This window comes from Paramormyrops kingsleyae, chromosome 8 (genome assembly GCF_048594095.1).
Source record: "Paramormyrops kingsleyae isolate MSU_618 chromosome 8, PKINGS_0.4, whole genome shotgun sequence".
Taxonomy (NCBI): Eukaryota; Metazoa; Chordata; class Actinopteri; order Osteoglossiformes; family Mormyridae; genus Paramormyrops; species Paramormyrops kingsleyae.
In genome coordinates this window covers 22,851,406-22,865,990 of record NC_132804.1, presented here as the reverse complement: position 1 = coordinate 22,865,990, position 14,585 = coordinate 22,851,406, and the positions used below count along the sequence as shown (strand labels likewise).

Sequence of the window (14,585 nt, the reverse complement as noted above, 5' to 3'; positions counted from 1 at the left end):
TATCTGACTTTTGGCGGTTGTGCTCCAAATAGAGACAAACGATAAGCCCATTATCTCAGCATCCGAGCACTGTGGCGAGCCGTAGCCATGGTAATTTAAGACCACGGGAGATTCTCAGAGGCACCAGGAATGGAGCGGCAACCAAAAAGCGATGAGGCTGCAGTTTGATACGGTCCTAAGGCTCCAAGGAGACCAGGTCTTCTGGCTGGGAAGTGCGACTATCAGGGATTAATGGACAGCCTCCCCCCCAAAAATAAATAAATAAATAAATTAAGGCAGGGAAATCAGGTAGGAGAATCCTAGAAACCTCACATGCAACCAGGGTGAGATCAGCTGGCGTTTTTGGGGTTTGTTAATATGCTCTGGGAAGGGATTTGTTTTCTGTTCAAAATGCCTGGCTCATTTGTACAGAGAGGAAGCAATTAAATCGTAAAAGCACACATGCTATGGAAAGCTTCAGTCCCATGTCAGCTAATGTTCACATCACCCTAGTGGCCTGCTAAGGTCCCGAGTGAGAGGAAGGCTGGGGAGTGGCGGTCTGAAAGGGCGGGGGTGAACTCCTGCAGGAGCCGAGCTGGGCCCCCAGCAAATGTGAGGGGGCCTGAGGAGTGTTTCCCGCGCAGGTCCCTCACACTCCACCCTGGGAAACTCCTCGCACTTCCATCTGGCGCCGCAAGTTCCTCATGGAAGATCGGGAGCACCTTGTCATTGTTGCGCTCGGTGTGCAGATATGCAGGCGAGAAAACGTGAAGGAGGGGCTCGCTGGGGGCAGCTAACCGCATTGAATATGGGATCATAAACAGAGACAAAGAGGATGCAGAGGAGGATCAAAACACAGGCCCCAGGCACTTTTTCATTCATAAAAATATTCCTGCATTGGTGGTATAGAACCTGTGCTTCTGATCAGAAGGTTGTGGGTTCGAATTCTGCAACTTCGAGATAAATTATTGGTTTTGATGCATGGAACTAGATCATACAGGATCTGTGTGTGCCGTCCTTGACGATTATCTATGTGGAGACCTGTGTGTATGTTTCCTATTTCACAACACAGATTTTCATTGATGTACTATATGGGAACTATACTAGTACTATATTAGTTTATTTTCTTTTGAAGTTAGGGTTTGTTTGCAATGAATAACTATAAATATATTTGGTTTAAGTGATTCTGGCTAGGAGAAGAGCAGAGTACGGGGAAAAGAGTTTATTAAAGTCCAGGATCTGACATTCTGACACAATGTTATTATGGGATGTGATGTCTGGCAGCTCTGGGAACAGAACTGTGTGACAGATTATTTCCGTGGGGAGGGGGGGGGTGAAGCACTTTAGGTTTAAGAGTGAAAATTTTGCTGTTTTGGCAGGAAGAAAAGAATTCACAGTACAGTATAATGCAGCACATGGGAACGATTTGCTGGGCAGAAAACACATCAGGCTCGGGCCAGGCCTAGAGCCCAGAAACACACCGGAAGAGGGAGCAGGGGGCAGTCCGTGCAAATACGGAGGGTCAGGTGACTGTCGGTGGCCCCACCCCTCGGTTTTTCACAGCCATCATAACATCTTTGCATGTGATACAATCCTCAGCCATAAACAGGATCATTTTGGCAGAGAAAAAATGTACTTGGGCTGGGAAACCAGTACTATTCACCTTTTCTAAATGCAACAGACGCCCAGAAAGCCGTCCTAGTGCGACAGTGTCTGGCTGAGGGCTTTTTTTATGACCTTTTCAGCCACATCCCACCGACCTGCCCGCCGTTCCCAGACCAGACGTTTCTGGACAGAGTGCGGTTCCTTACTCAGCATGACTGTGGCTGGATACTGGGAGACAGGGCACCCCCCTGCTTATACTGTCGGGGGGAGGAACCATGTCCAGCATCTGCACCAGCATCAGCTGCACCAGTCTGATGGCTAAATGAGCCCAGCTCTCCTGGGAGCAATAATTACTATATGATTAAGGCACAAGCTCACAATGGGTCTGATCTTCATATTAGGTATTAATATGAAATGTGTATTAAATCATTTACTAAAGCAGATTTTAATAATACTGTTAGAAAATTACTTTTTAAATTCATTTTATGTGTATGCCTAAGATTAAACACCTGCTTAAAACCCAAAAATGTGCAGGGCTCTGCCCCCCCAGGACTGGAGTTTGACACCCCTGTTCTATACCATCTGTCAGGTTTAACTAAGGTGCCCATGGAATGATATGGAATGGGTATGGGGGGCGGGTATTTATGGGGGGTGGGTATGGGGGGCGGGTATGGGGGGCGGGGCGGGTATGGGGGTGGGTATGGGAGGCGGGTTTGGGGGGTGGGTATGGGGGGCGGGTATGGGGGGCGGGGCGGGTATGGGGATCGGGTATGGGGGGCGGGTATGGGGGGCGGCTCATAGAGCTGTCTCACCTCTCCCCCCAGTCCTCTCTCACCTGGACCTCAACTTGTTGGCCAACACATGGAAACACGGTCGAGTCGTGTGTAGCTCAGCTGGTTAGGACTCTGTACCCATGATCAGAAGGTCGCCGATTTAAATCCCTGTTGGATTCCTGAGCTCCTTAACTGCCAACTGCTCCAGGGACTGGCTGCTCCTGCCTTTTCAGGTGTACGTGGCTTTGGAACGAAGCATCAGCTAAATTTGCACATATATACCGGATACACTGTACATTTTGCTACATATTACGCCTTCCCCAGTATTTCATTTGCCCTGCCTGGGGGGCTGCTATCCCACTCTCGTTGTGCTGTTGTGTACGATGACAATAGAGAATTGATTTTGGAATCTCGAATAAGTAAATAAATGCAAATGCAAACCCACTTCCTTGCAATGATGCCAGCTCATGTCTTTCATGGGGCTTTCCCATACAAACACAATGACGCTAAAGTCACATATTTCAGGGCACGATGTCAATGGGCAGCAGAATTCTTGTAATCTCTCCTTTTCTGCTCCTCGTGGCCCGTTGTGTATCACATGCAGCATTTATAGCAGGTGCAGCGATAGCAGAAGCTTTGTCACGCCTGGGGCAGTGACAACTCGTGGCTGTCTCGCACTGGGTTCAAAGCTTTTCTTTTTCACCCCCCCCCCATTTCCACCCTTTCTCTCTTCCTGTGCGTCTCTGCTGCTCCCTCCCGCCCCCCACCCCCGCCGTTCCAGCGGCCACCAGCTGGAATGTGGCTCAACGGTGGGTTTTTAAATAGCCCATGTAATGGCCTGGCCCAAATAAGGCAGGGGCCAGTGCCCGGCCCCAAAATATCAACCGCCATGGCACTGAAAATAAAACTTTTTCCGCGTCTGCCAAAAATAATGAGGGGCAGGAAGAGGACGACGAGCATCAGGGCCGCCACCCTATCAGAGCAGAGGCCGCACCGTCAGGTGTGATATTTAACACGCTGTCAGCACGTAGAAGCAGAGATTGATCCTTTTCAAATACCTTTGGTGCCTAATGCTCAGACCCGGGGTTAAATTATAAATAATATTTTGCACCTTCAGGTGCAAGTCAATCAGAACACAACTGCAACATGATTGTGGTGTCGGACCCCCCCACTAATTTCAGATGCACCCTTAGTGATTTTGTTCTGGACCCGGCACTGCTAATCCTAAGGCTACCTGCAGATTTGCAACCGTCATATGTAGCGTGTTTTTGTCCCTTGCAGGATCCTAGTGGGGGCGCCGCGGGCGCGGGGTCTGCACTCCCTGAGGAACAGCCGGCCCGGCGCTCTATACCGCTGCCCGATCACGGCCGAAGAGTATGACTGCAAGCGCGTGGACATTGATGGGGACGGTGAGCGGTTTAGGGGTGGGGTAGAGCCAAGGGGCGCGGGCAAACATTGGAAACGAACATTCAGACTGCATGTTCCTGCAGTCTGACCTTCCCATTTTCACTAGCCCACTTTCTCTGCTTACCTGTTGTTTAACGTGCAACTGTGGTCATGGTTCCCGCAGTGAGGCCTGACCGCGAGAGCAAGGACAACCAGTGGCTGGGTGTGACTGTCAAGAGCCAGGGGATTGGAGGGAAAGTGGTGGTGAGTACGTCCAGCAACCGACCTCCCTGTATAAGGCACTGAAACATGTGGAGAGAAAGTTGCTCCCATAATTTTTATCCATTTGTGCAGCAGGATAATTTTACTGGAGCAATTCAGGTTAAATACGTTGCTGGAGGGCTGCACCTGGGTCGTGAACCAACAACCTTCTGGCCAAAAATCCATGGTCTGGTTTCATGGTGCCCTAGACATTTGTAGCATTATCTCAACATGTCAGCAAAGGGTTTGCTTCAGTGTTGGCCACTTTAAGATGGTGAATTTCATTTGGTGGGCTGATCCACCGTCCGCCCTTCCCCAGACGTGTGCCCACCTGTATGAACTCCGTCAGCGAGTCAACCAGCCCTCGGAGACTCGCGACCCCATTGGGCGCTGCTACATGCTGAGCGAGGACCTGACGGAACGGGACGACCTGGACGGGGGCGAGTGGAAGTTCTGCGAGGGCCGGCCGCAAAGCCATGAGCAATTTGGGTTCTGTCAACAAGGCCTGGCTGCCAGCTTCACCCCTGACAAGAACTTCATCCTCTTTGGGGCCCCGGGCACGTACAACTGGAAAGGTGAGATTAAATCCCTCAAACTCCAGCCTCGTCTTATTTATATGACTTCCTTTTTCTTTAATTAACACGGGCTCACCAGGATTCCCCCATATTCAGCCTATTTATAAAACATACTGTAAATTGAGCTGTTTTATGGATGCGGCTTTCTTGGTGTATTATTTTGCTGTGTTGTGACATCTCAATAAACCTTTTGCTTATTGGACACTGCAGAAATATTGCTAATGTGATTTAACTCTCAGTAATAGAAATAGACATAAAGGTTATTAAAAAGATTACATTAATTGCTGCACCATAAACTGATTTAAATTAAGTGTGATTAAAATGTAAAATCTTTTTATGCAAACAGCAAGGAAGCAGTGAGACCCTTCATTTCACAAATGGTGTTTTGTTTTTCAACGGATATTAAAAAAATAATATAATAAAAACTCAATTATTGGATCAATATGTAGATATGCTGTTTAGTTCAGGAATCTTTGGAATGTAAGTGCATTTTTCAGTGTGTTTGTCTGAGTGCCATGTGAACATATGTGGTGGCGATATGAGTTTAGCCAGCTCTCATAATGTCCCCATAAAGCGGACACTGTGAGAATGCCCATACAAATAAGACTGTTTTTGTCTGCTTGTTAAAAACGTAAAAAGCCAAAAACCTGTTATGATCTACCTCGATTTCATTATATAAAGGGCTTCACCGATTGCATTAAAACGAGAGTCATCTAGAACCTTCCACAAAGACAGAAATGTGAATGCATGCAGATGCGTGTGTATGTGTGGGCGTGTGTGTGCATGCGCCTTAACCTTCCACGTTCCAGGAGAGCTGCGAGTCCAGCTCGTCAATCAGACCTTGCTCGACCTGGGTTTCTACGACGACGGCCCCTATGAGGTAGCAGACGAGAAGCAGCAGGATGCTCGGCTGATCCCGGTTCCCTACCACAGTTACCTGGGTACGGCCCGGCCTGTTCCCTGCTGCCGGGGCATCAGAGACAGGCTCGGTGCAAGCATGAGAAGGCCTACTGCCTGGCCCAGCTCCGTCACCATTCCACACCTCTACTTTCATTCCCAAATATACGGATTACCCAGCATCACCAGGCTGACATTTCTATAGCCACGTCAAACATTTGGAACATGTAAATTTTTGATACCTGTTAGTAAAACGATCACAATAGAAAAACTATTAAAAAAAAGTCCTAAAAATCATAAAGTCCTCTTATCGGAGTTTATCCGTATCTGTGGCAGTCTGACAGTGACCTGGGCTCCGTCCGTTTGCCTTCTCTTCCTTCTACAGCTCACCTGTGGGTAGCGTCACCGACCACCACGATGCACTAAATGCAAAGCAGGCTTCTCACCTGCACCTCCCTCTCTCTCCCCCCCTCACCACCCTCCCCCACATCTTCCCTCTCTCCCCGTGGGGCCCCAGGACTCTTGTTTATGGCTAGTCCCGTGGAGGATGCCTTGGTGTACAAAACCCTGGAGCCTTTCTACCGACCCTCCGTCTATGAGGACGTAGCTCAGAATAGCTACTTAGGTTTGTAGGCATAAGAAGCCGTTGTCTGACTGGGATTTTGTCTGTAGCAGTAGACTATCCCCCCCCCCCCACACCTCAAACTCCCCCCCGCGCTAAATGTAGTTGTTGTCTAGAAAGTGTGTGGCAGTCTTATAGAGCTGTAGTAGGACTTCAGTACAACTTCTCCTCAACAGAGAGCAGCCGTTGCAAATTCACAGTAAGGCTTTTATGTCCTTAACTTGTCATTATATCCGGACATACTCTGGACATTATTTCAGCATTTCCTAGTTCTTTTAAAGGTTAATAGCCAAAATAAACGCTGATCCACTTCAAAGTCTGTAGACATATTTGCCTGTGAATGCTGACATGGTGTCCAGTCAGTGAACGAGGCGCTGGTAGGATGGGTTCTCTCTGCTTGGGGAGGAGTAGGGAGTCTGTGTAGATCACAGCAGAATAGAGCTGCAGCCTGTGTTGGTGTTGGGTCCTGTCACACCTCCGTCTGCATGCTTGTGTCTGGGTCCATGTGCAGTCATGCAGGGTCTGTCAGAGGTGAATAGTCACTACGGATGGCCAGCAGAATTGGCTGCAAAGTCAAGAGCACTGAAAGTGTTTTCATAACCAGGTTCCGTGGATAGTGGAATTAACTATTAGTTAGAGATAAAGATTTCGAACCTTAAGGTTTTATGTTTGAATCCAATTTGAGCCCCTGCTGTAGTACCCACAAAAAGGGCACTGAAAAGTGCCCAACAGTAAAACCCTAAGTCAGCCTGGACAATTTATTATTATAAAAGCACGTTTCCGACCATGATTGCCCAAAAGAGTTCAGCGACAGTGGCACTGGCAGGCATATCACAGTTTAGGGCAACGGTTGTAAGGAATTGGAAATAAAAGCTAGAAAACAAACTTCCAGTTTGATATAGGGTCAGCTGGCAGTCCAGCCCCTCTGGGCACGCTGAGGATAAAGAGGCCAGGAGGCAGTGTGAGTTTTTGTGTAGCCCTCTCTTCTGTCACGCCATCTGTGGGTCAGCTCTCCCTCCCGCCTTCTGCAGAACAGCCGGTATTTCCAGCTGGTAGCTCTCCCTCCCTCTGCTGGGCCACATCCCCGGCAGCCTCCACAGGCACTCAGTTAATGAAAGAAAACGTTGTGTTTAATATAATAAATAGTTGGAAGATGGATGGATGTAAGGAAGGATAGTTTATATCCAATATATGTAATACGGGAAAAGCTTGGTCTTCCAGTAAATGATGCTGATGTGGACATCTGAGAATAAGTTAAACGGGTGATTACGTAAATAGATCGTTAAGATACCACCCATTTTAAATATTGCTAAGACAGCGACGTTTAGTATTTATTGCGTTGAATGGGATTAAAAACCAAACCTCTCCGTGCCGTTTTATACTTTTCTTTCGTAATTTTATTAAGTCTTAATTTAGTAGGCTTTAGTAGTCTTAATTTAAACAAGTTATAAGGGTGGTATTAGGTTTTTCTTTTAAGGACTTCTGGGTCTATCCAGAGCATTCATCCCGTCACGCGAGTAAGTCGCGTTTTTACTAGGCTCACGATAATGTGCCCTACACCTGCAATCCTGGAACTGCTAAGTACTCGTTTGTCTGTCTGTCTGTCAGCCTAATGTCTTCTGCATGCCTGCCGCCCCTAAAATGTCATCAGCCCCGCCCCCCCTCCCTATTTACAAAACATTATCCAATACTATACCTGTTCGTCCTTCTGTTGACTGCTGTGGTTCTTTTTAAACATATTGATGACCTGTCGCCACGGCTCACCCACCGCATGCTTTCAGGCTCACACGGCCACACGCTCCATCTGCATCACGCACTAATCACGCAGGGGACGCGCGAGTTATAACATCGAGTCACACGATCTCTTACAGCAGCATTTACTGCCACCTAGCGTCCGATATATCATCTGCAAAGACAATGTAAATGGTCCGCACAAAAACTTCTCGATGTCGTTCTTAGCGATTTAGCCAATTTAACTACAAAAACAAACCTCACCGTGAACAAATGAAACGGCCGCACGGTCTTTCACAAATTATTTGAAACCATTGCAATTTTATTTTTCACATTCAGAGATAAACAGTTTTCTGCTCTATAAAGTATAATTGATTCCTTATTGCCAGGTGACACGAAAATTCGCATAAAAGTGCATCCAGCAGGAAGGTGAGACAAGTGATGTTTTATTGAAGTTATTGACTTTTATAGGCAATTACATTAGTATTTCATTAGACAAACAACATGGCTGTTACAGCCATGAATGCGTATCCCTACTACTGGGACTTTGGGAAGTAGAAGAATGACACAGGAAATAATTTGTCACATGATGCCATTGATTGTCCAATCAGAGTTTGAAGCACTCTGCATAATGCACATTACTCTGATGAAAAACAGATTAATGATCTGAGAAAATGCATCTTACACATTTTCTTCTTCAGATACACATTAAAATTCCATGAGAGTCAGAAACACACAACAGCAGCGACAGTAATAGCTTGCCATTGGCTGATGGCTCATAGTCAGTCTGTCAGTGGTAACCTGTTTTTTCCCGGGGTGTTGGTGCAGGGTTTTCTGTGGATTCTGCAAAGGGTCTAATGGCCCGGGAGGACCTGACCTTTGTGGCTGGAGCGCCTCGTGCCAACCACACGGGCGCTGTGGTCCTGCTCCGAAAGGACAACGTGTACCGGCTGGTGCCCCAGCACATCTTATGGGGAGAGGAGCTGGCCTCCTCCTTCGGATACTCCGTCGCCACAGCTGACCTCAACAGTGATGGGTGAGGGGGCATGACTGAACTAAATAACCGGCATAACTAAGCATGAGGGGACGACAACAGAGGTGGGATTGGTGGAACCAGACGGATACTCTGAGAGATTCAGGGGGCCCAGCACTTTACAGGGGACCTTGAATACATCAAATTATATAATGTAAGCGGAGCGGGGGCTCCAAGGTGACAATTTATCGGGGGGGAATAATGTCCCAGTTTCCTGGGTGGAGCAATGTTTTTCCTTGAACACCCTTGGTATCTTTTTCCCATACTTGCAAGTGAGGACTTTCTGTGCTCTTTTGAGCTTCCTCCGGATACTTCGGTCTCCTCCTACGAAACAAGGACATTCCATTCAGTAGTGTTGGTGACTCTAAAGTCCCTTATGCATGCTGGGTAGGGCCATGGTATTGTCTAGGAGGTACCTGGCCTTCTGCTTTCTAGGCTAAACTAGAGCCAACAAATGAGCAACAGAAGAGATCAATGAGAGTTACTACATGTTTTGACGCCACAGCAGTAGTCTTCTCGGATTTCCTATGGTCTGCTGTCAAGTGTGGTCCGTGGAGACATCGTTGGCAGTAATGCGGTGCCTTTGCCGATGTAACAGGTCATAAGATAAATGCCACTTGCATGTTGTATCCGCTTGGCACACCTTAGACTGGGATTATACCTTGGACTCTAGGTTCAAACTTTCCAAAATAGGATTAATCTTTGCAGATATTCTTGTTGTTTGTTTGAAAAGGAACCAGAAGGTTTGCTGTGCATTTATGTTTAAGTAATGTTCTGTCACCTGCCCTCTCCCTTTTTCTGACAGCTGGACAGATATCATAGTTGGGGCTCCCAACTATTTTGACCGCAAGGCGGAGATAGGCGGGGCTGTGTACGTGTACCTCAACCCGGCGGGCCATTGGCACGAAGCCCGTCCCATCCGGCTCAATGGCACCCATGACTCCATGTTCGGCCTGACTGTTAGTGGTGTGGGGGACCTGGATCAGGATGGCTATGGGGGTGAGTCTGGGGCTCCATCACCCTGGTGTCTTAGCAGCGGCCTTACTGAGTCTAAGATGCAGTTCAGTGGAGAATAGGGGTTCTGTCGTTTGATATTACACACTTACATGAGGTCACCATTCACTCAGTTCCACCTACAGTCCTCTAGACAATGAACCAACACTAGATGGTGCTACAGATGTTAGAGAGAAAGAAAACCAGCCGTGTAACCTATCCTACAGAATTTCCATTGTCCAGGTCTCAGACAGCTAATGTTATACAGTGAATATTAAGCCCAGGATCCTATTATAGGGGAGTTCTTCTTTTTGCTGAAGGCTCTAAATGAAGCCTGACAGAGAATACAATAGACAGAGAATGACAGAGAAAATGAAATAGAAATAATCAGGTTGTCCTGGATCATACCGATGTACAGATTTCTTGTCTTAATTATGTAAATAGTTATGGAAATCATTGTAGTAATCTCTCAAAGATAATGCAATCATATTGTATAATGCGTGGATGCATTGCACATTGGCTGTACTGGGTTTGGTCAAGTTCTAGTCAAAACCCGTGACTGCGAGTATTGGCTATTTATCATCCCTTTGTGGTTCTCCTCAGACTTTGCAGTTGGAGCTCCGTTCGATGGTGATGGTAAAGTCTATATTTACCGCGGTTCTTCCTCTGGCCTTGACACGAAGCCTTCCCAGGTAAGACGCCGATGCTCAAACTGTGCAGACTCGTGCAACTGAACTGTAGTTAGCATATACTTACGAATATATATTCACTTCCATGTACCCAGGTGCTGGATGGAGTTGACGTAGGGGTGAAACATTTTGGCTATTCTCTTTCTGGAGGCCTGGACATTGATGATAATTCTTACCCTGACCTTGCAGTGGGATCTCTCAATGATCAAGTCATTTTGTACAGGTCAGTGGCAAGAAGAACAGGGATTTCTTAGTGTGCATCGGAACATCCTGGCTGCATGGTTAAGGATTTGCCCATGCTCCCTACAGGTCCCGCTCCGTCATCCACGTCAGACGGGACGTCTCGATCAGCCCCCAAAATGTTGACCTGGAGAATCAGAACTGCAAAGGCCGTCATGGGGTGTGGTGAGTTAAAAACTGGGATGCAGTCTAAGGGTTGGTTTTTACTTCACACAGACATGGCAGCAAGCGTGGGGATTGCAATGTAATTTTCGTCATAGGGGCCGGCTTTGGACGCCACATATGAGTGATCCATGCGAGGATTATTATACAATTATTATAAGACAAAGGGTCCGCTGAGGCTCCGCTCAGTGACACAAGCTAACCTCGACTATTCATTGGCCTGGGGAAAATACCGGCATTTATATGATTCCTCGCTACAGGATTATAAAGATTCCCAGATGGCTACAAACTAACATGAAATGCATTTATACGGCAAAGCCCCGTGTATGTCTTGGCCTCACTGTTATTTTCATTTTGATTTTTTAATTCAGTTTTTATATTACTGTTTGTTTTCATTTTAAATTTGGTTTAGTTTTAGTTTTCGATGTGGTTTCATTAGTTTTTATTTTAAAGATGTAAATCTATTTAATTGTTATATATTTTGCTTTAGGTTTTAGTAATTTTATTTCTAGGGATAGACGGAATGTTGTAGGCCTTTGTTGGCTTTTACAAAGTTTTGTAATGTGGAGCCATTGGCTGTTTCCATGGGTCAATTGCATGGCAGGAGAGGAACAAAGATTTTTATTTTATTTTTGTACTGTATTTTATTTCAGTTTATAAAAATGTTTTTGAAAGCAATAAAAACCCTGTCTTATATACTGTAAGTATATAGTGCACAGGTAGAACATAAGAACATAAGAACAAACAAGAGGAGGCCCTTCGGCCCATCAAGTTTGCTTGGAGAGAATTCAGCTAATAGCTCAGAGTTGTTAAAATCTTATAAGGTTCTGATTTAAAGGAACCCAAGGTTATAGTTTGCACTACACCAACAGGAAGACTATTCCATACTCTAACTACACGCTGTGTAAAGAAATGCTTTCTCAAATCAAGTTTAAAATGTTCTATTGCTAATTTCCACCTATGGCCATGTGTTCTTGTATTTGAAGTAATATTGAAGTAATTATTTGGTTGAACAGCATCCAGACCTGTTAGAATCTTATATACCTGGATCATGTCACTCCATAGTCTTCTTTGCTCAAGGCTGAACAGATTCAGCTCAGCTAACCTCTCCTCATAAGACATTCCTCTAAGACCAGGAATCATTCTTGTAGCCCTACATTGAACCTTTTCTAACGCAGCAATGTTTTTTAAGGTAAGGTGACCCAACCTTCACACAATATTAGTTTTAATAAAGTTCTTATTTATTTTTATAACATCCATTCCGTACATCATAAACGTGATTTTAAAAAGCAGCTTTGCTCTACAGTGCCACCCCTGGCCTGGTGTCATAGTGTCTGGCACGTTGACGCTAAAAGTAAAGAACATTCAGGATGGCGGACAGTCTGGCACTGCGACAGATCCGCTTTCGCGTGAAGTAAAAACTGGCCTTAAGCCGAAAGATTTCTGTAGCTTAATGCCAAGATTTACGTACTGAAACTTCCATCCCTAGAGTCTTCCGTAGGAAGGATGCTAAATGCTTTAATCTTCTTTCCTTTTCCCTAGCGTTGAGGTGAAGGCCTGCTTCATCTACACTGCCCACCCATCATCGTATTCTCCGCACATCAGTGAGTGCCTGGGCTACATCATCTCCTCTTCGCCGTTCCTTCCCAAAACCCTTGCAATTCAGTCTACATGTGTCACTCGCCAAGCCAACTCTCTTGGTTCCCCATGAAATATATACCTTGGGAAGGAAGGGCTGATAAAGTTTCTGCAGAAGAGTTAAGCCTAACATTTCACTAATTAAATCCTTGTATCACCACATTCCCAAGCCTAACGGTATATCTGTTGATGTCAGTTGTGGAATAATTATACCTTAGTGTCTTGCATTATAGATTAAATCCACCTTGTTTTTACTTCACTTTGCATGCACTTCACCTGCTGCTATCCTCTCTGCCACGCCGACCTCCGCAACAGCCCTGAGAGTTCAGTTTGAGGCGGACATCGAACGCCGGAAGCTGAACCTGCCGCACCGCGTCAACTTCCTGGGCCACGCAAAATCTGAGCAGGAGTTCCTGCACTCTGAAGACGTGGAGCTTCGCGGTCAGGGTCGTCCGGCGTGCATCGCTGCCACCTTTCAGTTACAGGTAGGGAGCTGTTGGCTCAGCCCTATATAAGCCAGAATGTGCAAATGATTCCTGTTTGGCTATGGATGATTTGATGGTCTAATGCCACATACATTTTATAGACAGAGAATTTTGCATAGGTAGCTAAGGTGTAATTTAATAATTGAATTTGGCGCCTCCTTGTGGTAGAACAATACTGGTATCATTTCACAAATGCATAGCAGGACCCATCAGCCAGTGTTTAATTACTAACTATGAAAACCAGAAAACTTGCAGGAATAGAACAACAACTAACATAAGTCATTATCTAGCATAAAATCTGTCCTTCCTTATTGTTGTTTCTCTAGGAGAATATTAGAGACAAGCTGCGTCCCATCTCCCTGGCGATCACACACAGCATCAAGCCCCCCCGTCACCCCAGCCATTCCGCTTCCAAACACCTGGGATCTCTATTTCCTGTGCTGAGCCCGTCCATCTCCCCCACCCTGTACACTGAGGTCAGTGATGGTAACGGCTAATGGGTTTTTAGCCGTCTGGCAAGAATGAAACACCTTTCAGAGGTGCCCCTTGTGGTCTACAGGTCGACTTCTTGCGGGAGGGATGTGGAGATGACCGAATTTGTCAGAGCAACTTGCAGCTGAGCTATCGTTTTGGCACTCCACCTGTGAACTCTGGCCTTTTCACCCCTTTGCCCTTGTGAGTTGAAGATAGCACCTCTGTTGTGTTGCGTTTACACCCCGGGACATTCTAGAGACCACAACTCTGACACACCTCTCTACGTTTTCCGCTGTGTTATAAAACGCATGTTTTCTATTTAATTTCTGTGGTTACAGGGATGAGGATGCAATGCCGGTCTTCTCTCTGTCCGACCAGCGGTCCATCGCCTTGGAGATCTCCGTCACCAACATGCCCTCCGACCCCCGGCGACCTGAGGAGGATGGAGATGATGCTCATGCTGCCCAGCTGCTGGTGACCCTCCCCGACACGCTGTCCTACTTCGGCTTCAGAGGCCAGCAGGTACAGACGTGTAAACAAGGGGCGCAGGTGTAACCACACAACAATAAGCAGTGTGGACCGACACACACATCTTTCACAATTTACCATTTCCATGGCTACCTCCAGTGTTTCTGGCCTTCTCTATTGCATATAGAGTGTATAGCTTCTGAATACCAGATCAATTTGTACATTTTTATATGTTTTTCTGGGGCATCTGCTTTTTAACAGTGAAACATCTTAAATTAACACCAGTTCAGTTTTATTCCTTTGGCATCTGCCTGATTTTGTCATTTCAGTCACACGGTGCTCTGGCACTTAATATTGCACTGTTCTCATTACACGCAACACCAACTGCAGTGTTTAAGCTCACGTTTTGCTGATCGTGTTTCGGCCAGTCACAGGTGGTCTGCCAAACCAATCAGAATGGCTCTCAGGTGGAATGTGAGCTGGGAAATCCACTGAAGAGAGATGCCAAGGTAACGGAAGCACTTGTCATTTTGTGTAACGTCAAACTGGAGTTTGGGTGAATGTCAAAACAGTC

The 14,585-nt window shown here is 46.3% G+C and overlaps 1 protein-coding gene across 3 annotated transcripts in view; it reads left to right on the top strand.

Annotated features, from left to right (window-relative positions):
• Positions 1 to 14,585, top strand: part of itga7 (integrin, alpha 7) — a 37,655-nt gene that overhangs the window by 11,669 nt on the left and 11,401 nt on the right. For 2 of the 3 annotated variants that reach the window (XM_023795390.2, XM_023795392.2), the window contains exons 2-16: positions 3,639 to 3,766; positions 3,928 to 4,007; positions 4,324 to 4,579; positions 5,389 to 5,520; positions 8,658 to 8,865; positions 9,668 to 9,861; positions 10,459 to 10,547; positions 10,640 to 10,767; positions 10,854 to 10,949; positions 12,489 to 12,550; positions 12,900 to 13,069; positions 13,396 to 13,545; positions 13,629 to 13,744; positions 13,882 to 14,065; positions 14,440 to 14,520. In XM_023795390.2, the coding sequence (XP_023651158.1) occupies positions 3,639 to 3,766; positions 3,928 to 4,007; positions 4,324 to 4,579; positions 5,389 to 5,520; positions 8,658 to 8,865; positions 9,668 to 9,861; positions 10,459 to 10,547; positions 10,640 to 10,767; positions 10,854 to 10,949; positions 12,489 to 12,550; positions 12,900 to 13,069; positions 13,396 to 13,545; positions 13,629 to 13,744; positions 13,882 to 14,065; positions 14,440 to 14,520 (2,074 nt within the window). Of the gene's footprint in view, positions 1 to 3,638; positions 3,767 to 3,927; positions 4,008 to 4,323; positions 4,580 to 5,388; positions 5,521 to 5,993; positions 6,102 to 8,657; positions 8,866 to 9,667; positions 9,862 to 10,458; positions 10,548 to 10,639; positions 10,768 to 10,853; positions 10,950 to 12,488; positions 12,551 to 12,899; positions 13,070 to 13,395; positions 13,546 to 13,628; positions 13,745 to 13,881; positions 14,066 to 14,439; positions 14,521 to 14,585 lie in introns of all 3 variants that reach the window. The other variant, XM_023795391.2, reaches the window with a different exon arrangement.